General features: G+C 41.6%; 1 protein-coding gene across 4 annotated transcripts; it reads left to right on the plus strand.

The window, feature by feature from the left end:
- Window positions 1–1,635: 1,635 nt before the first annotated feature.
- On the plus strand, window positions 1,636–24,048 carry TFAP2A (transcription factor AP-2 alpha). Of its 4 annotated transcripts, none has more exons than XM_054019606.1 (7): window positions 1,636–1,718; window positions 10,348–10,782; window positions 13,854–13,905; window positions 16,293–16,524; window positions 17,909–18,027; window positions 20,036–20,177; window positions 21,993–24,048. In XM_054019606.1, the coding sequence occupies exons 1-7, from the start codon at window positions 1,686–1,688 to the stop codon at window positions 22,279–22,281; spliced, it is 1,302 nt and encodes a 433-aa protein (XP_053875581.1). In that variant the 5' UTR covers window positions 1,636–1,685; the 3' UTR covers window positions 22,282–24,048. The 4 variants fall into 4 exon arrangements, with proteins under 4 accessions (XP_053875581.1, XP_053875579.1, XP_053875578.1 ...); XM_054019604.1 differs by lacking the exon at window positions 1,636–1,718 and adding an exon at window positions 5,507–5,796; XM_054019603.1 differs by lacking the exon at window positions 1,636–1,718 and adding an exon at window positions 7,609–8,249.
- The last annotated feature ends 232 nt before the right edge of the window (window positions 24,049–24,280 follow it).

Below are 24,280 nucleotides of genomic sequence, written 5' to 3' on the forward strand. Positions count from 1 at the left end.
CTGGTGAAAACACGCCACTTTTTCTCCTGTTTGAAATGCTGATGGCTTTTAATAATAATACAAATATAAACCGATTTTATTTTCTGGCTGTGGTGTATACAACATTCCACAAACCTTTTCTAAAACAGAAGCATTTCAATCAAAGGAACGCTGGACAAAGTAGCCCGAGAAATGTACTACTGTAATCTTGCACTTGAACCAATTTTTGTAAAACAAAAAACGAACAAAAACCACTAGTACTTTAAAAATGCATAAGCGACGAAATTAACTGAAAGAGTCTAAACAGTTTCAAAGTTAATTAAAAATATATATAACAGAAGGCCTAATTTTCTAAAGTCACTCACCTTTATAGAATTAAAAGACTACACACACCACACCTATTTTTAACATATAGGGCCAAATTCTGGTGCCTTTACTCAATTAAGTAGCTCCATTGACTTCAATGGCAATACTCGTGTGAGTCAGGCTAGTGGGTCTTGATCCTGGATCAATTTCAAGTATGAATGTGTCAGAGAGAGAGAAAGAGAGAGAGAGAATGAAAATATTCATTTGTAAATTTCCCATCATTGTTAACTGCTTTCCGCAATATCGCGTTTAGATGACCTTTAGCATAATAGATTTGAATGTCGTCTTGAAAGACGATCTCGATATATTTGCTCTTTGTTTATCCACGGTAACCCCTGTAGCAGTTAAGACCTGTATTCTGTCCTCTTCAGCAAAATCAACGCCTCAAAAGGCTTACTTTTTACACAGATTTGTAGAAAGCCTTAAACGTGTGCTTATATATGCCACAGCACGCTAAAGACACCTCGAGACTTCTTCTAAAGCCTCTAGCCTAATTATTAGGAAAAGTAAAGCAGCCCCCACCATCACCACGACCATTACTGTATACCTGCTACAACAAAAATAATCTACGATGCGGATGTCAACTGATCAACAAACTGAGCTCTTCCTTTAAAAATCTCACCGCGGGGGAAAGGAGGAGGACAAGGCAAAGTTACAAATATACATATATACGAAGGAGCGATGTAGTTAGCATTAAGGAGAGTGAGATGTGTCCCCGATCCTGACACACTAGTCTAGGTGAAGCAATAAAGGCAAATCCATTTCAGTGGCAACTGATGCTGGTTTTGAATAGCGTCCAGTCCCCCCTCGTTAGCTCCCTATCAAATAGACGGCCACACGTTAAGATGAGCAAACATTTCTCTCTGGGGGTCCCGTTCCCGTCTCCATCTCTCAGTCTTTGGCTTCAAATCAGTCCCGAGGGAATCCGGTGCATCCCCCCCTTCCATCAAATGCAACCCCGACGCTCCGCCAGCGAACAGCAGAAGGAACTCCCACCAAAGTCCCTGCTTCCTGGGGGATTGCTGACCCCTGGAGATCGCGAAGGCTCTTGCGGGGAAAAAAATTAAAAAAAAGAAGCTGGGAGCGGATAAGATTGCCCTGGCTGCTGTAAATCCATCATTTACCCGGACAGGTTGGGAGCTTTTGAAATGAGCTGGCGGAGTGAATTCCTAGGCCAGTGCGCAGGCGCGGGCAGGTAGCACCCAGCTCTTTATGACCAGGTGAGAGAGTCCTGTTGCAGGTAAAAGGAGGATTTGCCTAAAGAGATCACGGGGAAGCAGCGGACGGATCACTCAGTCCATGACCAGCAGGGACTTTGTGTTAAGGAGCCCGCGGCCAGAATGTCAATTCTTGCAAAAATGGGAGACTGGCAGGTAATGCAATCTCCCTTTTCTTGTGGGCCGGGGTGGGGATGGTTATTGAAATAGAGATCTAGCCCAGAAAGGTGAGACTATCAGCCCCTGGGGGAGCTTAGGAGCCGTGCCATAGAGGAGAAAAACACCCCAGGTCCAGTTATTTGTTGATCGGTGATGAATGGGTTCTTTCACCGGGAGGCCCTGGGTGCCAATTCAACAGGTGGGAAATCTCCGCGAGCCAGTGACTTGTCCAAGGAAATTCCCAGGTACATGGGAATCATGCAAGGGAAGTAATTGGCGTTTAAAAGCCCTTGGCTCTAGTGATTTCATGATCTCAGCTCCCTAAAGTGACTGAATTTGCCCCCCAGGTTTGTCGAATGGACATGTGTACCTGTAAGTTATCCAATTTCTGCAAGTAACTCTTTCGGGAGTCCTTGATGTTTCCAGGCATACTTAAAGGGTAATTAATGATCATACTTAGCGTTTCATTTGTGGGATCTCTATATATAACTTAGCTAAAGTGGTGGCTGCTCTGCAGACTTTATGAAACAGGTTTGGGGGACGTGGGAATGATCACTTGTAACAGTTTTTAAAAATCACAGGGTATGTGCGGTCGCTACAGTCTGATAGGACGGGCAGCAGCGTGTCACTAGGATGCAGACAATATTATTTGGATAACGAGTTTAATTTCTTTTCAAACCATGTGTCTTCATCAAACGACTCTTCTCTTTTAGTCAGGGCCCTTGGATGATTAGAAGAAATAGTTCAATTAGATGATTTTTAAAAAATAGGTAAGACAGAGGGAAACTCACACAGGTGGCATCATAGCAGACTTCCACAGCCTCTTGCAAATCATTATTGCCTTTTAATATCATAGCTACTGTCCGGCTTAGAGTTCTTTACTAAAATGAAATATAATATTAAAACATGGCGCTCTTATATTACAGAAAACAGCTCTTTTCTGGGTAACCGTATTATGATATAGGAGACAATATGAATATTTCCTTTTCTTAACTTTTTTAACAAGATATTTAAATCGCACTCACTGATTTATTTATTTATTTATTATAGCAGTAGCAGGTTGTTTTGAAAGAAATAGAGTGTACTTTGTACACGGTAGGTTATTGCATTTTTACCTTCCGGGTCTGGTACAAGTGATCAAAAGAGAAGGATTTTTTTAATTAAGTGAACTCTAATACAATAGCATTTTTGGTTTATCTTGCTTTAAATCTCTTACTGTTTTTTCCTTACATTCAGACATTTGGCCACCTAAATGAACTTAATTTAAGATTTGCATAAGTAATGTGTTAACGTGCATAAATCCACGTCCTTCATTTAGCAAAATGTATAAAGGAATTAGCAAGTGAGGGCAAGACAATAGTTCTTAAGCTACAGAGGCGGGGGAGGGGGGAATACCCTACTGTTATTCAAGCAATGTAGTGGTGATCATTTTTGTAACTATACACTTAATTCAGATCAGTGGTCAGAAATTAGTGTAATGGAATATTGCAAACAGCGTTTTAAGAGACCCACTCACGTGCTTACATAAAGGTAGAGCTGGTAGATCTACTGTCATTACAGTGGGCTGGAGTCTCTTGAAATGCTCCGGGTTCTAGCACACCTGACATTATGATTTCGAAACCTGCCCTTGAAAGCAAATCCAGAGGCAATAAGAAACCTCGGCCCTGTTTCATCTGATACCGAACTTTGAAAAGTTGTAGCTGTAAATGTGGCCTTGCAGGCTGGGAACTGCTCTGCCAATCGGTCGGGGAATATTTCAGGCTGCCTGCATTGTCCGGTTTCTCCAGATCACCTAATTAAGCACAACAGGCCTCGACTGTTGCAACCCCACCAAAAATGGTAATGAAGCTCGCCTATTGATCTGCCTTTAGAGTGATCTTCCACGCCCGTTATCGTCTGGGAGCGAAGCTGTGCTCTGATGGTTGGATCCTCAGCGTACACATTCACATTCAATTACCTGAGCTGTCATGGTAATGACGTTTATACAAACCTGGCCCGACAGACTCCAGAGCATGGCTCTGACACAAGATGGGTCCTTTCAGGAGTCCCCTCTTTTTGCAAGAACTATAGAGACTCATCTGCCAGCTCCATGTGAACCTTAATAGGAGTAAAACAACAGTTTACTCTCATGGCACTTGAAGACAAAAGGGGAGTTCAAAAGAACATCGAGGGGGAAAGAATTGGAGAGAGACGAGATACGCCCACGAAATTTCGGGAGGGGGGGGCAGAAACAAACAACCCCAAATGTCTGGAGCCTTCATTGCTCACGCAAAAGGTGTAGGTATGTAGGTATGACATTGCTCTGGGTTGGCCGTGAAGCGGACGCTTCATCTCCCAGAGACATCCGTGGCCCGGGGTTTCGCCTGGAGATTCAGGGAAGCACGTTTATCCTCCAGCTGGGTAAATCCCTCCTTGAAGGTGAGAACTTGCTGTGTGGAAGATTGCTCAGACCTGTAGAGCCAGCCAGCTGGAGTGCAACAAAAGAAATGAGCGTGTCTATTTAGAAATCGGGCCTTACATTGCCCTGCCTTCACCAAAAACAAAAAACGAAAAACCCCACAAACAAACAAACAAACAAACAAAAAAAAAACACGCCCTTCATCAGCATCAAATAACCCCCAACTGGTTCAAAAACACAAGGCTGCCATAATTCTCTAGCGAAGTGTTGGAAATGGCTCCCAACCCTCAGCCTCTTAAAGAGCGCATACCAAAGTGCCTGGCGGAGGGGCCGAGACCCTGAAACTGCTCCACTAGATGTCCAGATACAGTCAATGGTTGGGTTGAAAGTGTCACGGGGACGTTTAGAGGTCGATTTGGTTAAAAAGACTTTCGGGGTTTTCAAAGGCAATGCAAGGTACTGCCCAAGAACCCGATTAGAATTAACGCTGTGGGTAAGTAAGGTCGTGGCGTTCCGGATTTGCCGAACAGATCAAAGAAACACATGGGTGGAAGGTGCCTGTCTGAACCTGGAGAGGCATGGGCAGCCCGGTGCGCCACAACAGAGAGTGACTCAGCATTCGTAACATTACAGAATAATAAAGAACTCGTCAGTGGTTTCATTAATGATGGAAATCTTGTCCCATCATGGGGCGGGGGGGATTGAGCAGAGTTAGTTTTCTCTGGTCATTTTGCTGGATACTGTTAAGCTAATAAACTCCGCACCTAAGAAACAACAAAGTTTGTTTCGTCCTTATGCCAAATAGCTTGCAAAAGAGTTTCTGGCTGCAAATGTGTTTGTATCATACTTTGTATAATAAGATCGTCGGTTTTATTTTTTTATTTTTTTAAAGAACTGTAGTTATGCAATAGAAAACATCGCCCGAGCAGAACAAAACAGTGTAGAAAAGAAAAAGCCTTACAAAGACCAAAAAAAAAAAAAAAAAAAGGAGAGAGAGAGAGAGACGGAGGAAAACAAAAGCCACCATGTTAGTGGAATAACTTCGTTAGACTAAAATGCTGATTTTTTTTCCTCCGAGCTTTGACTTTGGTTTATTTAAAACAGTAAAGTCTATATGTGAGGGGGGAGGGGTTTGCTCAGGCTAATCAATAACACACACCCCCCAGTATGAAAATCGAGTAGTGGTTGCTTCTTTGATTTCGCTCTTGTACTTTTCTCCACGCCGGAAGCCAACATGCAAAAGCAGCAACAACAACTGGGACGAGGGAGGGGCGGGAGGGGGGAGAGGGAGTGCAATTTACACATGCCCAAATCTAGGTTCGGCTTTTCTCCCCCTCCAAAAGAGCTGGGCTGTTTGGATAAAGCCTTTTGTTTGTGCGTCTTTATACCTGTGTCCATTGTTGCAGGTTGTTGTGCTGGAGAGCAATTGGACTATTGTTGCTATGCTAATGAGGCGATTAGGCTGTTGGTAAAGAGCTGGAAAAGGGAAAAGTTTCTACCATTAGAGGGAGATCTCAGAGCGCTCACAGGAGCTCTCCAAACACTCCACCAGCCACACTCTGCATACCAGAGAGGCTCCACTTTAGTGAAAGACAGGGAGAAACAAATCCGCTCTCGCGCCAATCCATGAAAATGCTTTGGAAACTGACGGATAATATCAAATATGAGGAATGTGAGGTAAGCGCTTCCCTGGGCTGGGGGCAATCAACTGGCCCAGCAGCTGTGAATGGGACCGTGCAGCATCCATCGATCCGTGAATTTCGTTTAGGAAACTTCTGCTTCTTCGCCAGTCTTCTTTGCAGCCTTACAGTTGGAAACAATGGCATTGGGCTAGGGAGCCTTTAACCAGGAACTTTGGGGCTGTTGGAAAATCGCTTTTGTCAGAAGTATATGAGAAAAAAGCAGACTGGAGAATATAATAGCATCTGTAGCTAGATCATGTATGTAGTCCCTATAATGATTCCATCCATCAATATGGAGGGATGAATGGATGAATGAAAAGGCAAAGAGAAAAAGAGGAAATAATTATTTTTACACGAGAGATGCCAGAGTGATCCCAATATTTACCAAAGACTGATGCTTAAAATGATATTTTGGGTGTAAGGGCTAGTTAGTAAAACTGAGTTGTACAATGATCAAGAGTCAGTGGATGAACTAAAATCAAACCTTTTTGAACGTACACCCAGCCTCCTAATTAATTGTCTAGCTTTTGATTCTATTATTTTAACAACTTTTAAAATAAAATCCGCCTAATTATTTTTTTTACTTTGAGCGACTAAATATACATGTCTGTGGAGAGAGAAGGGGGGGGGTATAGTGATATATACAAAAATATTCAGAACAAATGGACAGAATGAAATCGACAAATGCTATTTTTAAACGTTTCGCAAACGTTGCTGTAGGCAGTGCATCTAAACAGACTAATAAAGGGTGCTGCTGCTTTTTAAAAAATATTTTCGTTGTACTCTCTGTAAGAATATACACGTCGAAACCCGAATCTGGTCTTTCAAGGTACATATCTTGGGTCTTTCATTTCCCTCAGAACCCGCTGACTTCTTTTTGTAAGGATATAAATAGAAAGGAACCGGCGAATCACTAGACCCGAAGATTACTAAAATAAATATGTTTTAGTGTGGGGCTGATATTTGGGGGTGATTCTGTCTACAAATGATAAATTGAATAGATTGAGTGCAGTCCTAGCTTGTCTTCACTGGGAATCAGAAGCTAGCTTTATATGAATGATGTATCAGGGTTTCCCGACTCCCAAAATATTTCTCTACTGGTTTAGGAGAAAAGCAATTCCTCTTCACCCTGGATCGGTGTGTAACTGTGCGTGTGTGGGTGTGGATTTGGTTGTAACTATCCTTTGTTGCCTTGTGCTATTGTGACTTTGCACGGAGGTGCTAAATCCAGGTGCGGATCTACAAGCCCTGGTGTATTAGTTTCGGTGATTTCTTCGCGAGGAAATAGCAGTTCAGTCTGGTGTCTTTTTCTGGCTTGGAAACAGGAGTTTTAGGTGTCCTTGCAGGGCAGTAATTAAGATTTTCGTACTCGCTCTGAACAGACTGGTATTCGACCCTGGGATAGTGAATAGGATATTTTCAAAATAACAACAACAACAACAATAATCATAACAATACATGTGTGACACACGTTCTCCTGAGATGTCACAGCCGCATTGTGTGTGACAAGAGGCGATAGCATCAGCTCACCAGGTGACAGAGAAACAGGCAGCAACTTTTTCAATGGCAGCGTGCCGCGGAGACATGGTGATGTACGTTTCAGCGCGGGATTAAAGCTTTATTTGGTTAGGTGTGTGCACAGTTTTGTAGGAACATGCAAGGAGGCAAAGTGCCTGTTGTTATGATAACCCCGCAGTCAGCCAGCAGCAGCGGCAGCCGATCGGGAAAGTGGAGCAGGCATGTCATCTTTTAGGGAGTTGTTGTTTGGGAGTTGCACAGCCAGTCCGACGGGTTGTGCCGGGGCTGGGAGCCCCAGCTTGTCAGCGCCGGGAGTCGCCTCCCTTTCCGTCCCCTTTCCCCCCGACCGCAACACCCCCTGTCCCCGATCCTCCCAGCGGGAGGGAAAGCTCATCGGATGCACTTTGGGGCTCCCCGGCTCCCCTCGCCCGGCTCCAGCCGGCACCAGAGCGGGGCTGGGAGGAGAAGGGGGAGAGACAAAGTTTCCCAGCTCGCTTCCGGGACTCCTTGGAAGGACGCGGCTGGGGCTGAGCCCCGGCGCCTCTCGCCTGCCTGATTCCTCGCTAGGATCAAGCGGGTCTGAACGGCAAAGAGGGGATCAAAGGTAGAGGGGTAGGCGGAGGAGGCGGCCCTGCAGCCCGGGGCCCCGGTCCTGCACTCTCCGCGGCTCTCGCTCGGGCTCTCGCGGCTGGCTGGGGCGGGCTGAGTTGGAGCCGTCGAACCATGGAGGTGCGGCTCGGCGAGGCGCAGCAGGCGGCGGCGGCGGGAGAGCAGCTTGGCCCAGCGGATCAGCACCAGCTGAAAGGCGGAGGCGGCGGAGACTGCAGCAAAGGGCCCGAGAGCGGCTCGGGCACCAAGAGAGAAGCAGGAGCCCAGCAGCTGCTGTCGCTGGCATTTGAGGCAGCAGGATACTCGCAGCAGCAGCCCGAGGTGTGCCCCGCTCTTTAATGCCGACTTGGGGGTTCCCTCTTCCACCCCCTGTCTCTTCCTCCCTCTCTTTCCCATTCCCCCTCTCGCTTTCTCTCCTCCCTCTCCTCCCTTACCCACTATCCTCTTTCCTCCCCCCGTCTCACTCCCTGTTTCCCACCCTCTCCCTCTCCCTCTCCCTGCATCTCTTTCTCTTTCACTTTTGCATGCCCTGCAACCTTTTAAAATGTTGCCCCTTTCCTGTGATTCGTCAGACGCAGCAGCATGTCCCCTCTCTCTCTCTCTCCCTTTTTGTCTCTCTCTCGCTCGCTCTCTCCCCCATCCCTGATTAGATACACTGATTCTTCATTCAATGGACGTCATTTAGAACAGACTCTGCCTTGAGTTGCTTCCTCGCTTCACGCTCGATTTCCAGCCATTCTTTCCTTATTAAGTATTCGTGTAATATTAATAGTCATGAATATCTGCTATTAGGAGTCTCAAGGAAGGCAGCAGAGCTCTGTTATTAGGAGCTCAAGTGGAGCAGCAGCTAAGTCAAAGAAGGAGAAAAGAGAGAGAGAGAGAGAGGGAGGAGGAAAAAAAGGATTAAGAAACAAACACACACAAAAAACTTTGAATTCTAATATCACGACAGGATAGAGATCGCCTGTTCAACATCAAATGAAGGGCATCAGGAATTTGTTCAAGTTCTGATGGATTATAGTAGAGCTTCCTCGATGCATGAGAAGCCTTGGCGTTGTGGTCTTGTAGTCATAGTGTAGAGCTGGGCTTCTACCACTTCTCTTTTTGTGTGTGTGTGTGTGCGAGTGTGTGTGTGTGGGTGCACATTGGGGCACTTTTCTCTGATTTTTCACCCTGACTTGGTATCCCAGACTCTTCGCAGATGTTAGTACACAGTTTTTCAGCTATGGTGAGTTGCTTCAGCATTATATCTTAGGGGGTTTTGTTTTGTTTTTGCCTTATTGTTGTTTGTCGATGATGATGTTGCCACTTTGGATTTTACACTTTTGGATTTCCTACGAGGACATTTCTGCCCCCACCCCCCCTCCGAGTCAATCTTTTAGCTTTTTTCCCCTGACTGCCTCAAGTGAACTACAAAAGGCTTATTTATACCATATCCGCCTTTATTTCTTCACTTTCCCACTTGTAATTGGGCTATATTCAGTATTTCTTCTTTTCTCCTTTTTCGAGATAATAACCTCATGTGCTATACAATCTATATCATGTAATGATAGCTCTCTTATCTCTCCTCCCCTCTTTGGGGGCTATTAATTTATCCTAGACATACCTATGGGCTTTTATTTAGTAACCCTCCTCCCCAGTTCCAATTATAAACGGACAAAATAATGCGCATTCATTTTATTTTTGTTTATATTTATCCAGCTGTGTGTCTTAAGATGTCCTGCCTTTTCATTATTTATGCAGTATTTTATCTCCTTCGATTTGCTTTCCACCTCAATTAAATATTTTTCATTTAATTTGTATCCTGTAGCATAAATCTCTAGAAAGCAGCGCATATCTATTGAATGGGGGGTGAAAAGGCATATCGTAATATCGTGTTTAAACATTTGTGAAACTTGTAATTTAAATGATTGCTTTATTTCAAGCATTTTAGACACACTTTTATGTTTAATTGTAATAAAATGGCAGTGCTCTTTGATTTTCTGTGTTTTTCTTAGATACATAAAGATAATCTAAACAATAATATTGTTTTAGTTCTGTTTAAAGCCAGCAAAATACATTTTGGTAGTGGTGAGGTTGATTTTTTTTTTTAAGAACAATGCCCATTAAAAAAAAATCTTTTAAAAATGTTTCATGTTCCAATGTAAGAATATGAATTCTGGGCATAGCTATTGTAAATACCTACTGCATTTCCACTGGGATGGGTTGCTTTTTTAAAGATTTCTTTCTAGTTTTGTTGCCACAATGTAAAGAGAAAAGACACAGACAGGAAAATCTCCAGGTCTGCTTTTCTCCGCTGGGCAGCAAATGAATTGCAAATCTTGCCTGATCGTTGGATGGGTGAAATTTACAAGCCAATTTTACTGTAAACAGTTTGATTTTATCTTTTCCTTTCTTCTCTTCTCTCATTCCCCCTCAGGATCGTCACGATGGCACCAGCAATGGGACAGCCCGGTTACCCCAGTTGGGGTCTGTAGGTCAATCTCCCTACACCAGCGCCCCTCCACTCTCCCACACCCCCAACGCTGACTTTCAGCCCCCATATTTCCCTCCTCCTTATCAGCCTATTTACCCCCAGTCTCAAGATCCTTATTCCCACGTTAATGACCCCTATAGCCTGAATCCCCTCCATGCCCAGCCTCAACCCCAGCATCCAGGATGGCCAGGACAGAGACAAAGCCAGGAAGCCGGGCTCTTACACACACACCGGGGGTTACCCCACCAGCTATCCGGCCTGGACCCTCGTAGGGATTACCGGCGGCATGAGGATCTACTGCATGGACCCCATGGGCTCAGCTCAGGACTAGGAGACATTCCTATCCATTCGATACCTCATGCTATAGAAGATGTACCGGTAAGGAGGATGCATACGGTCTATGTTATTCACCCACAAATACAATTGCAGGACAGAGTGTGTGCCTTTTCTCAGCAGAATTTATAGTTGCCTACCCAAGGCAGTATGTAAAGAGTGGAAAGGCTTTTGTCACACGGAAAGAATTCAACCTAAACAACAGCAAAACCAAAAATGCCAAGGCCCCCACCTAGAACAATAGGTTCCTGCAGCTATACCCACACCTCCTCTGCCTTAACAGTGTCCACTAAAATATAAATAAATCAAATTACTGTCATCATTAACAATATCTTTCATTTTCAAAGACAATAAGCTGTTACCATAGGAAGAATATTTAATCCCGCCATTGGGCCTTGCATTTGGGATTGCTCGGTGCCTTGGGGAAAAAAACATTAGCCTGAAATGCAAGAGCTCATTAAATGCCCTCCCAGCCAAAGATAAAAAAAAAAAAAAAAAAAAAAGTGGAAGAAAGTGGCCTAAGAAGAAAAATCAGTTCTTGGTGATTACGGAATTGGCATATGGTACAATGACGTCTAAAGTTGTAAGAGGATACATCCAGATTCTCTACTCTAAAGGAATTATGTGACAAATCAGAGAGGAGGTATATTAAAATGCTGCCTTATTCTTTTAGCTGGAGTGCTAAGGGATGACCTCATAAATCATTAGCAATAGGTTATCAAATTCTATCCAGACCTCCTACACCCTCTATTAAATCAAATGTTTATAGACTATTGGATAATACATTATTTTTGGTCTAATTCTGTTATCAATAAATACAGTTTAAAATGATTTCTAATTAAGCATGACATTAGCACATTGGCTATTTACAGTGCAAGATGGCTATTGTTCATTTGGAAGTACTCTAGTGCAATGTGATTTAAAGAATTTGTTTGTGATCAAAGTTCATATTTCTGGTTTTCTCCCTGAAAAAAAAAAAGACAGAACTTGCCAATAAATTTATTAAAGTTCATGGAGCTCGCGCTAAGAGGCTAAAGCCGCTTCAGTTATAGGGGAAGGAGGAGGGGAATTTTGGTATCTGGATGTGATTTTTGCTAAAATGCCATCCCAAATTACAGGATCAAATATTACAACAATATATCCGCTGACAGTTTAATGAGTACAGTTTCATGTTGCAAGGATAATGTTCAGATGGACTTACCTATTTTTTGGTCATTTTGAAACCTTTTGTAAATTATACCTGGGGAAATAGTGAATTTATTACAGCTCTCTTCTGGCTAAATTAACCACAGAAAATTGCTGCTTATGTTTAGCAGTTTTGCAATAAACGCATATATTTCCCAAAGTGGAGGATTTAGTAAGCAATTTGGATCCGTTGAAAACAGATCGATTCTTTTAACTTGAAATAAAACGTCATGAAGGCAATATTTAGAAGAAACTAATTTGTTGACTGCCGGGTCATAGTTACTGTAGAAGCATGACCTAAAATATTTCTCTGAATCCTCCGTTCCTGCAATTGTACTTTGTTAAAGTGGACAGTCTTGGAGACCTCTTTTTACAGATATTTTAAGTGCATATCTTTTTATTAATCTTTCAAGCACCTATGAATTCTTATCACTGCTATATTTCGTGAAAGCCAAATGCCATCTGGTGTAAAACCTTAAACTAGTCCAGTCATTTTTCCCCTGTAAAACTGAAACAGCAGGATGCATGAACAAATAAAACAAAATAAAATAAATAAGAGAATGTATCTTCTGAGAGTATTATTCAGTTAGGCAAAACCAAAACTGAATAAATTTTAAAGGAATTTGGGTCAGGAAAAAGGTCATTCTGAATTTTCCCGTTGCTGCAACAGTTAACCTTTAATAAAAATCACTGCTAAATATTTAAGAAAATCCAGTAGATGGTGCAAATTATTTAATCATAAATATCTCTGTGGGATTTTAAATTTAATAGTCCTCGCTGTATGGAATATGTGTAGAAATAACACAAATAAAAGTATTATGCCACACTACATTTACTTTATGGGTTTAGGGTGCATGCATAAAGGGATCATATTTCCCCATATAGTTAAAACACAAGAACTGCAGCAGTAGTCATTTCTGAACATTTCTCAATTTAATTATACTTAAATCCAGAAGCACTTTAGGCAAGTTACAAATGAGAGCATTGAGTATAATAAAACCTGTAATAAAGCAACTTAGTACCATCCACCCGGAATCATTGAGATCAGGCACAATTAACAGGAGCATAAATCCAAGACAGAATGGAAAATGTTAGAATCAGTATTATTGTTGGACAAAGACTAGAGAAGGAAGTAATAGTTTTTTAAATGGTAATGCCTGTGTTTTGTAACGATTGCGAAATCTTCTATCTCAGCAACACTGGTGTTAATTTGTAAACACAGCCAGACATTATATTGCCTGTCAGTTTTTGAATTAGAAAACATGATTTCATTTTACTTTCTAATCACGTTTTGACTCCGGCACATAAAATCCATCTGTAAAAGAAACAACAAAACCTGCTAGTGGACAATAGTAAAGCAATCGGCTCTTTATTCTGTTTTCATAGCACTTTTCTGATCTTCGTTTCAAGCAATGATCTCCCCTCCCCCGCCCGCCTGTTTTCCACAGTGAAAGTGTGCAAATGCTTTGCCTCTTTCTCGCACCCCCTCCCTTAAAATATTTCCAAATGATTTCCAGTGCCGCCCCCCCCCCCAGGGTATTTCTCCCGCTAGCTTCCATTGTGTTTTCCTCTGCCCTCGCTGCAGTAGGCACAGGAGCAAGACTTCGCGTACTTGATTGTTGTTATAATAGGGATTTTTTTTTTAAAAGAGTTGAGGTACAAAACTAAACGGTGACTTGGATTGCAGGGTCACCATTGCACTTTGTGGCAACTCCCGGTGTTTTTATTTCGAAGGAGAGAAAAGAGGGGAAGAAATCAAAGCTTTCTTTAGTTTAGAAATGCCAAAATCCCAATAAACGGAGATCAGATGTTCACATATAAATTGTAGGGAAGAGAAAAAAATAATTGATAACACACATACAACCTTCCTGACATTCGTTTCCCTTTGTTATGATTATAATTTACATCCCTGTGTATTTCTTTTGTTGCAGCATGTAGAAGACCCGGGTATTAACATCCCAGATCAAACTGTAATTAAGAAAGGTAAGCCACTTCCTTTAGCATTCCAAGCATGTCCTCACAAGCTGGGTACTACTGAAGGGAGAACTTGCTAAGCTCCCCCCCCCCCCTTTTTTTTTTCTCTCTCTTACAAATATAATTTACTAAAGGGTTGTGAATGGAAAATAAAATAGATCATCAGTGTTGAAAGCAGCCTTCATTTAGTAGTAGCGTTTGCAGTTTTCAAGAAAATGTTGCAATATTATCTCAGATCCAGTGTTTTAGTTCATTATAATGCATTTCACTTTTGTAATTAGACCAATTAATCCAACTGAGTGGCATTATTTATCGATGCTGAGAATGTGGGGGTTCTGAAATGGTAAGAAATGTTTTCCATATTTTTTTTTAAATGAGGATGATGAGTAAAAATGGTAGATGGCTTTGTAGAAAAGGTGTTAGGTTCTTTAATCTGATCACTTGAAGGTTGTTTACACGTGGGTCTTTAGGAGTGGTTGTGAAAATGGTTCCTAATTGTGTAAAAGCTATTTCGTGCTTTCATTAAAATCTGGTTTCCTATCTTCCTTCAAATGACCCTAAGGATTATGAAAATATTGTTCAAGGTAGTTTTTGGTTCTTGATGAAAAGGTGGAAAGTCATTGGTTTGCATTTGGATTCTGTTTACTGAGCTGTTGTTAGAGTAAAACTTACTGGGTTGAATGCTTAGGTATTATTCGCTCTGAGTAATAGCATGCTTGTATTTTGTTGGCAAGGTAATAATATTTGGGTATTCTATGCACCACCAGAGGATGATACTATATAAAGCGGTTCTCCTTTCTTATTCTAATCAGTATACAGTAAGCTAGTTTAAAGTTTCATTTTTCTGTATGTGAAGCCTTTGTCATGTCAAATTAGATGTGCAAAGGATAAATCTTAAGAGATGCTCTTTCCAAGTCGACATGATAATTGGCTCTTTTATTAGTAATCTCAAGAGTTCGTTTAACTCCTATTGTCTCTATTAGCCTCCCCAGAGCTATTAATGTCACAAGTGATCTATCCAAAACCTAGAGCCCCCCCATAGGTTTGGACTATCCCCACTAAAGTAAAGATGTAGGGGGGAAAGCAGCACACATGACAAAAGAAAAAGAGAGTAAACATTTAGAATGTACCCGTGTGGAACTTGAATGCAACCTAAATTCCATACAAAATAATCTGGACCTGTTTCAGTTTTGCTTAGTAATGCTGGCTAATGCAAGGGCTCAGTACGCTTTTTGGTGGCCCTGAATTTATTCCAACAATGGCCTGAACCTGGCTGCGTGGGGGTGGGGAATATGGGATGATTTTTATTTTCGGTAGATATGTAGTTAAACACCCAAGGTTTCTGGGCAGATGTATTCATTCACATGGAAAGGTGCTGTAATTTGCTCTTCAGTGTTTCTTTTATTGGTGAACACTGCACAGGCGCATCAAAATATATTATTTTTTTGTGTTACAAATTGAAAACAGGGTAGCACAAGTTAAGGCAGACGTTCTCCCTCTCTTTTGCAGTTATGAGTACCGAAATACATATATCAGCCTAGCATTTTGTACTATATTCATAGGCAGCTGGCTGCTTTTTGAAACCTCCTGTGAATTGCCCTCTCCCCAGTTTTAAAATATTCCCCTTTATGTGACACCACTTTTACAGGAGCCTTCCTATTAAAAACAGATACTTGCTTGTGTGGCTGGCTCATACCAACTTGCTTCTAAGGCCTAGCTTATTTCAGGAAAAAGCGAATGTGCACCTTGATTATTAGACTGGCTCTAGATTGTATAAATGGTATTTTTAATGAAGGGGGGGGGGGGGGACGGGAGGTGGGCTTCCAGATACCAAACATACAATTGACTAGTCCTAAAATCTTTGTGCGAGTCCATTTATTCATTATTATCTGCATTTAAGGGCAAACGGAGACCTTGGGAATTGGGTTTGGCGAAAGCAGCTCCCCCCCCTCCTCCCCCCCGGTACTGTGCACTGATCAGTGGGTCGCCGCCCAGCCCACCGAGGGGGAGAGGCAGCTTCAGAGCTGCTTTAGTAACCTGGACTCTTCTCCATAAGAGAAGGGAGCCCCAGCAGCAGCGCTCCCTCTTCCCGCTGAGCCTGCACTGACAGCAGCTCCTCGCTGGCTCGCTTGAGTCCGAAACAGCGCCACCCTCCCCCCCGCTTACCCCTCCCCACTCTCCATCCCGGCGCTGCCTCATCCCTGGACCCCCCTCCCGCTCCCACAGGACCTAGCGCGGCCCCCCGCTCCCCTTCCCCGGGCTCACACCCTGCGCTCCTCTGCCCGCTGCGCCCCGGTCCCCGCTCGCACGTGGCGCGGAGGCCGGCTGGGGGCTGCCGCTGCGCTGCGGGGCCCTAACGCCGCTCTTCCGCCCCCCTCCCCCCTTGTCCGCTGCAGGCCCCGTGTCCCTCTCCAAGTCTAACAGCAACGTCGTCTCCGCCATCCCCATCAACAAGGACGCGCTCTTCGGCGGGGTGGTGAACCCCAACGAGGTCTTCTGCTCCGTGCCGGGCCGCCTCTCCCTGCTCAGCTCCACCTCCAAGTACAAGGTCACGGTGGCGGAAGTGCAGAGACGCCTCTCCCCGCCCGAGTGCCTCAACGCGTCCCTGCTGGGCGGGGTGCTCCGGAGGTGAGGGGAGGAGGGAGCCGAAGGGGCGGGGCCAGGAGGGGAGGGGAGGGGAGAGGAGACCCCCCCCCCGCATGGCCTGGCAGGCCGGTGCTCGCTGTAACGCGCGCTCTCCGCAGCCAGCCCCCGGAGCTAGGCTGCTCCGAACCCATGACCCAGCAAGAGCCATCACAGCGCGCGTGCAACAGCGCCAGGGCCCTTGCAACATCCCAGCATGGCTGCAGCCGAGGTCCCCCCCCCCCCCAGCACTTGCCGGCAGTCCCATACAGCATGCCACAACACGCCACTGCAATTAGTGCAACGCCACCAGCCACTCTGCATCCAAGTCAGCATCCCATCGCACACCAGGCCACTGGCAACAACTGCAACACCACAAGGAGAGGCCACCTCTCATCAGCATCATCACATGAGGTCACTGCAACCATAGCAACACAGTCCAATCTACAACTGCACTAATGAAACACAAGGCCTCTTGCAAAGAAATGCAACACCACATAATGATGTCACCACAACCAAACCATTTCTATATAAGGCTGCTACTTGCTATGGTAGGATGCTGCAAAGGGGAATATTTTGTTTTAAAGTGATGCTTGGATCCTGAGCGGTAATCGTTTTTGTGTGTGTTGTAAAACACAAAGGATGCAGGAGATACCCTCCTCTCCCCCAGTCTTTCCCCCACCCCATGAGAAATTTGTTATAGTAATTTTTTTAAAAGTTTGGGTTCTATAGTCAAACGATACAACCATTCATTGGTGATTTCTTTCTTAGTTACCTAGGGGTTATAATCGAATCCATACAATTAAAGATCACTTGGGTAGGGAATAAAATCCAGAATTAATTAATAGGAAACTTCATTTAAACAATTTATCTTAACCTGTCTCTGTTGAAAATAATAGATAGGTATTTAGAACTTAATCTATTTGCTGAATACAGTGAAGTTCTCTAATGGTAACATAAGTTTTTGACCTTTTAGATTAGTCTGCTAAATAATGCATTAGATATTGCAAATAAATCTACTTTAGCAAAGTTCCCATTAGGGGTAGTAATGTGTCAAGAGCTCTAAAATGATTATAGCTTTGGCCAAACAGATCTTGTAGTACCCCTGTGCTAGTATATGGTTTGATTTGGTAGGTTAGAAAACATTTTAAAACCACTCAAATTTCAAAAATAACCACAAACAAAATATATCCTTTTCAGTTAATTTTGTATTCAGCTTTGCTTTAATTGCCTGTTTTTCATTCTTAGCTTTTCCCGGCATAAAACTTTCCTAAATGTCCCTTCATCATCAACATTATTTTCTAATACATTTTGGGAGGTTTTTAAAGGAACTGAAATATGACCTGGTGCAGATTAGTCATGTTCTAAGTGGTTTTTATGTGTGAAACAGGGCGAAGTCTAAAAATGGAGGGAGATCTTTGAGAGAAAAACTGGACAAAATAGGATTAAACCTGCCAGCCGGGAGACGTAAAGCTGCTAATGTCACCCTGCTCACATCACTAGTGGAGGGTAAGTGACTCAAAGATTGGAAAGGGTTCATTTTGCCTAATAGGATAAATCCCCAATTTTTTTCAGGCCTGTGTTCCTTGTTTGAAGGAGGTTATTTTGTCTAGTCTTCATGCTTGAGGAAAATGTTAATTCTGTAACTGTGTCTTTTATGTTAACCTGAAATGTTCTGAAATATCTCTTGCATACTTAGCATTGGGCCTACAGGAATTTCCTCTCTGAATAAGGACTGCAGGATCAGGCCCATAAGTATTACTTATGTGAGTGAAAGATACAAGATTCAGCTAAGGGATTCAGTCCCCTCATTCCATCCTCTGTCTACCACTGAGGACTAAGCAATTTTAAATTTCAAGAACTGCAGCTACTCAAAGTTAAGTCTTCTCCCCCCATAAACAACATAACAGTAAATCATTTAAGTTATTCTGACATCTGCATTTGAGAAATGCGAGACCATTGCTTCCTGAATTAATTTGGGAATCCTTGACCTTTGTCATGATTTAACAGTGTCCTGAAAGCCTCAAAGTTGTACTCTTCCCCTACCCACATTTCTTTTTTCTTTTGGTTCTCATTTTCAGAACATATGCTTGTTTTATTATACTATGCTTCACTGTTTTACTCTTAGATGAAAAGGTGCAACTTCTTTAAGCCTTCAGACGTCATGTGCTTTAATATTTCTGATGTAGAAAGCTGAAAGAGGTGCAATCATTTGGTTAAAAATGGTTACTTTGTCAAAGCTGCTTACAAAAAATAAATCTGGGTCAGTCTAAAATATCTTTCCTCCTCTCCAGTTTTGTTTTTGACATCCCTTTACACTGATTTTGATTGTTTGTAAAGTGCTTTTAAGGATGCTTAAGTTAGCTTAAGTTTGGTTGTGTAGGGGGGATTTTATAGCTTTATTCTTTTTTGCTTTGTATCAAAAGAGATGAAGTAAAAACATATAAAATTGCCAGACTTGATTTTTAATACAATATTATCACTTTGGTTATTAAGTCCATTATATTTTTACTGCTGTGTAAGTCTTTCTGATCTAAAATGGCTTTACAATTGCATCAGCACTCTAGTGTAAGAAAAATAAACAATGGGAGAACTTGCAAAAAGTCTAGGTTTGGTGGATGCTAATATTATTTGTGATGTTAATGAAGATGGAGAGTATTTTACAGTCATCTATTGTTCTATGTGGTCTCCACATACGAGGGCTTTAAGGAATTATTTTAAAAAATAAGAACTATGGATTGATTTTTCAGATAAACCGGTAATGGTGGCTAATTTTTTTGGATGATAATATAAAAATTGTTTGGGCTTTGAGTCCCGTGGCGATGAGGCAGTTTCTAGAGTACTGTTATTGTTTATGATCCGCTCCATTTTATGGAAACAAGCTCACTGGACTGAGGCTTTGAAGCTCTAATTGGCGCATGCGTTCTTCCGGAGCTGGAGCTAATGGCAGGAAGCCCTGCAGTAAAAAACAACTGGTTCAGGAAATTAAAACCAAAGATTTGAAAATCAACAAAACAGACAGACTCAGTGGAATGACCCTAAAATTCTCATGGTTAATCGTTTGGGGGGAACAGATAATTATATGCGATCAAGTTAAATTTTAAACACTTAGCTGTTTAATGCATTCTATTTAGAAGAGCTCTAGGAGTAATTATGATCAATACTAATAATTCATATATTGTAAAAGAACATATATAATGTCAAGGCAAATATATATTTCCAAAGAAAATAGTTAAAAATGAAATACATACTCTGTGTATCTATATCTACTTAGCAAGAGATTTAAACTTACAAATACATACACACAATTTCATTTCTAACTCTTTTCTTGGACATATATATTTGTTTTGACCTAGAAAAGAAAATTCATAAAATGAGGATATCTGTAATCTGCACACTAGGCAGTACATTTTAAGAGAAAGTCTAAGTGAAATACTGTGTAGCTTTTGCTAATCTACTTTGCCCTATGTGCTGTGTATATTGATTCGATGTGCGTTTCTCCTCACCCCCCTTTCAGGAGAAGCAGTGCATCTAGCTAGAGATTTTGGGTACGTCTGTGAGACAGAATTTCCTGCCAAAGCAGTTGCTGAATTTCTCAACCGACAACATTCCGATCCAAACGAGCAAGTCACAAGAAAAAACATGCTTCTAGCTACAAAGTAAGACATTTACCTTTCTGTTGTGTTACTGAGTTGTAAAGAAAAGAACAGGTTTGGGGGCTTTTATTTTTGTTTGTTTGGTTTTTTGCCATGCAGTAATTGGCTAATGATTTTGCAAATTGTAAGACTGTGAATATGCATTCACAGTATATATTATAGCAAAAAGTATATAACCAGCTTTATTTTCTAAAGTGAGTTTATGCAGATTTTCTTGAAAGCAGGTTCTGAAATCTTGGATGGATGTTTATTTAAAGAAAAAACAATAATTCCTTAAAGGAAAACATTTGCTGGGTCTTTATCAATTTAGGCACTAGGGGAAGGTTTCCTATTGACAGTAAAATAAAACTGGCACATTAAACTGATTTCAATTCATTAAAATCTGCAATGGTTCTTTTTTTTTTCTAAGCAGATCTGTTACTTAGTGAATATAGGGATATTACAAATATATTTTAAATGACAATCTGTATGCAGTTAAAATGCAAGTGGAGTTTATCATTGGTGGGGCTGACTAGGCTTCCAGGTGGTGTGTGAAAAGAAAATGATTGTTTTGATATGTTTGCTGGAAATTAAAAGGCTTGTTTAGTAGCCCTTAATTACCAATGGAGATGTCACTAAAGGGCACAGTGCCAGAGGGCACAGTCAGAGGATGGGAGCCAGTTTATGGCTGGAAGACATTAACAGAGGTTTTAGAATACAAACTGTTTCAAAACACCTCTAATCTCTGCTATAAGGTATTATTTTCTCAACAATTTGTGCAGTGACTGAAATATAAAATATAACTTCTGCACAAGGTCCATATAGCTCTGTATCCTTCCTTTCCACCTCCATGAAAGGAAGTTTCTGGATCCCAGCCAGTGTCACCTTGGCCTTTGTGGAGAAAGTCTCATTTAAACTATATATATATATATATATAAAAATAATAATTTTAAGAGCGTAATTTAAATCCTTAACTTCACCTCTCTGGCCTCTACCCAGTAAACCTTGGCTTTCCTCCTGCCACAGCCCTTGTCTAGCTTTGTGGAGAAGAGAATAAATCTCTCCTATTCCAAAAACAGGATCATCCACAAGGCAAATAAATACCTGAGCCTCCCTCTCAATATTACACACCATATATCCTGTTCCGTATTGCAGAGATAGTCTAAGCTGCTTATTGACAATGTGCCAAAATACAACATCGGAGGAGGGACATAGAAACATTGTGATGACCTGTGTAGGATTGAAATGTCTGTGGTGTTAGTGTATGTGTGTGCGGGAGAGTGATTTGTGATGTGTGTATTTGAAATGTTTGGTGCCTTTTGGGTGTGTTTGTGAGAGAGTTTTTATATGAGAGGGTAAGGATACATGAGAGAGTGTGAGTGAGTGAGAGAAATGTGCATGTTTGTGTGTGTCAGCGAAATGTGTGCGTGAGTGGGAAAGAGAGAAATTTCTCCGTGTGTGTGGGGAGAGAAACAGTGTGTGAAAAAAGAAGTATGTGTGTGTTGTGAAAGAGAGAAGTGTGTGTATATGTGTGTGAAAGAGAGAAATGTTTGTGTGCATCTGTGAGTGGGAGAGGTGGCAGAGGGGATGAAAGAGAGACCTGCTTGTCTGTGTGCCAGCGTGAGTGAGAGATGTGTGTGTATATGTATGTGTGTGTGAGAGAGACAGAGTTTGTGTGTGTGACTCAGAGAGAGGCTATGTGTGTACAGGGGGGAGCAGTCCCCTTGATCTGAAGGCTTGTGTAATCTAGCAGGAAGACTGCACTGGCTTCGCTGCTGACAACAATGGTTCATCTCTCTCTCTCTCTCTCTCTCTCTCACTGCTCCATTTGTGCTGCAGACAGATCTGTAAAGAGTTCACCGACCTGCTGGCTCAGGACCGATCTCCCCTGGGGAACTCTCGGCCCAACCCTATCCTTGAGCCGGGCATCCAGAGCTGCCTGACCCACTTCAACCTCATCTCTCATGGATTCGGCAGCCCTGCGGTGTGCGCTGCCGTTACCGCCCTGCAGAACTATCTCACCGAGGCGCTCAAGGCCATGGACAAAATGTACCTCAGCAACAACCCCAACAACCACACAGATAACAGCACCAAAAGCGGCGACAAAGAGGAGAAGCACCGAAAGTGAGGATTTCCCCCCCCTTCCTGCATCCATCCATCCATCCATCCATTCATCCCCCTCCTAGCTCCCTCCCTCCATCTCCAATCACCCCAGGCTACAGCAACAAAATCAATGCCCTTCTGCCCATCCTGTTCTCTAACTCTGCAGGACTACGCTGTCCTTCCTCCCTTCCAGCCTTCAGCACTTCATTTGCTCCTAGTTACTTCCCCACACTTCCTTACCCTGGTTTGGAGCCTGAGAGAACAGAAATGGGTGATGGAGCCAGCAAAGAAAAAAGTTCTGTCTGAGTTTGTGAACTTTTTTTAAAAAAACAAAACAAAAACAAAAAGAGGAAAAAAATAAAAAAAAACAAAACAAACAAAAAGAAAAGGAACTTTTTTTTCTAAAAATATATAAAAAGAAATAAAAACAAATTAATAAATAATACTAAAATATAAATCTATGAGCTTCATCGGACTGAATCACCAACTCCCCTTGCATAAACTTCAGTTAAGATTGTAGCCATATTAAAAAAACAAAAAAAAAAACAAAAACAAACCTAAAGAAAAGCAAAAGGCAAAAAGGATTGATGACATTTTATCAGTATTGTGAATAAACTTGAACACAAAACACACGCAATTCCATGTCATGTCTTCAGTTGTAGAACTTTTTCCTGTCCAAGGTAAAGCGACCAACTTGAACTTTCTATTGCGACACGATTCACAGTTATTATATAAGGGAATCAGTGTTTATGTATGTATATATTTATTTATGTGTAATTTAATGGGAACTGTAAATATGGTGAGTCTGTTTTAAGCCTTTTTTATTTATCTGGTGATCTTGTTTACCTCTTGTTTAGTGGGTTTTAAATCTTCCCTTCTTAGTTCTTCATGTGGTTCATGGTACTTATTTAGAAATCAGAGTTTTTTTGTTTTGTTTTGTTTTTCTCTGGGATTCATCATTTTTTAACCCTGTTGTAGCATGTTAAAGGCGACAATGAAGCAACTGAACAAACAAAAGAAAATTGAATTTTTATATATAATTAGTATTACATTTAGTTTCTCATTGAAAAAGAAAAAAAATAAAGTGATGTTGGATCCAGGCAAGATTTTTAAACGTTAGTGGTTTTACAACTATTACGTGTTGTGGAAAAAAAAAGTTCATTTTCACCCACTGTCCTCCTGAAAGTATCATCAGAGCAATAAATTAATATTGTCTTTTAGATCAAGGTTTAGTTTTTCTTTTCTTTGCCCTTTTTTTTTTCCCCCAAAGAACTTCAAATATTTGGGACCACCTGGTATCCTGTATTTCCACTGGCCATATTGGAAGCAGTTATAGTTGTATTGTATTGAGTTGTGCTGGCAGTAGTTTCCATGCCTGTCAATGTATCATAGTCCTTTGTTGCCCAGATAAATAAATATTTGATACGCTTTATGTCGATTTTTTTATTCAGTGGCTGTCTTTACCCAGGCGTATTTTTGTTCTTGGCAGTATTTTTTATTCAGTATGGTTACAGTAATTGAGTTTAACTCTCCCTTGACAATTGCTCTTTGCAATAAGCAGCTGAACCCATTGTTTCCCTCAAGTATAATAAAAACTTACTTTCAACTTGGAGTTCAGAGCAGGGTATCATTTAGATATTCCACTGAGTCTGTATTCAGACAAATGACACAATAAAACACAATGTATTCTTTTGGATAAAAAATTGTCTGTACTAGTAAAGAAATGACACGCTATCTTTTCTTTAACCAAAACATAATTTTATTAAAAAAAAATAAAGTTTTATTTTATTTATGTTGACCCTCTAGGTTTTTATTTGTGTTTAATGATATATATACACTACACAATATATATAGAACTAAAATGTTAGCCCATCAGTACCAAGTAAATACTGAAAATTAATTGCTGTGAAATGTGGTTCTATTAACACATAGATTTGAATAATAATAATAAAATTGCTCCATAGTCTTTGGCAAGTAAACTCATCTAAAGATTTCTGGACTGTAGTTAAGTCTTGAGGAAGACA

This window comes from Malaclemys terrapin, chromosome 2, assembly GCF_027887155.1.
Source record: "Malaclemys terrapin pileata isolate rMalTer1 chromosome 2, rMalTer1.hap1, whole genome shotgun sequence".
In the NCBI taxonomy this organism is placed as follows: Eukaryota; Metazoa; Chordata; order Testudines; family Emydidae; genus Malaclemys; species Malaclemys terrapin.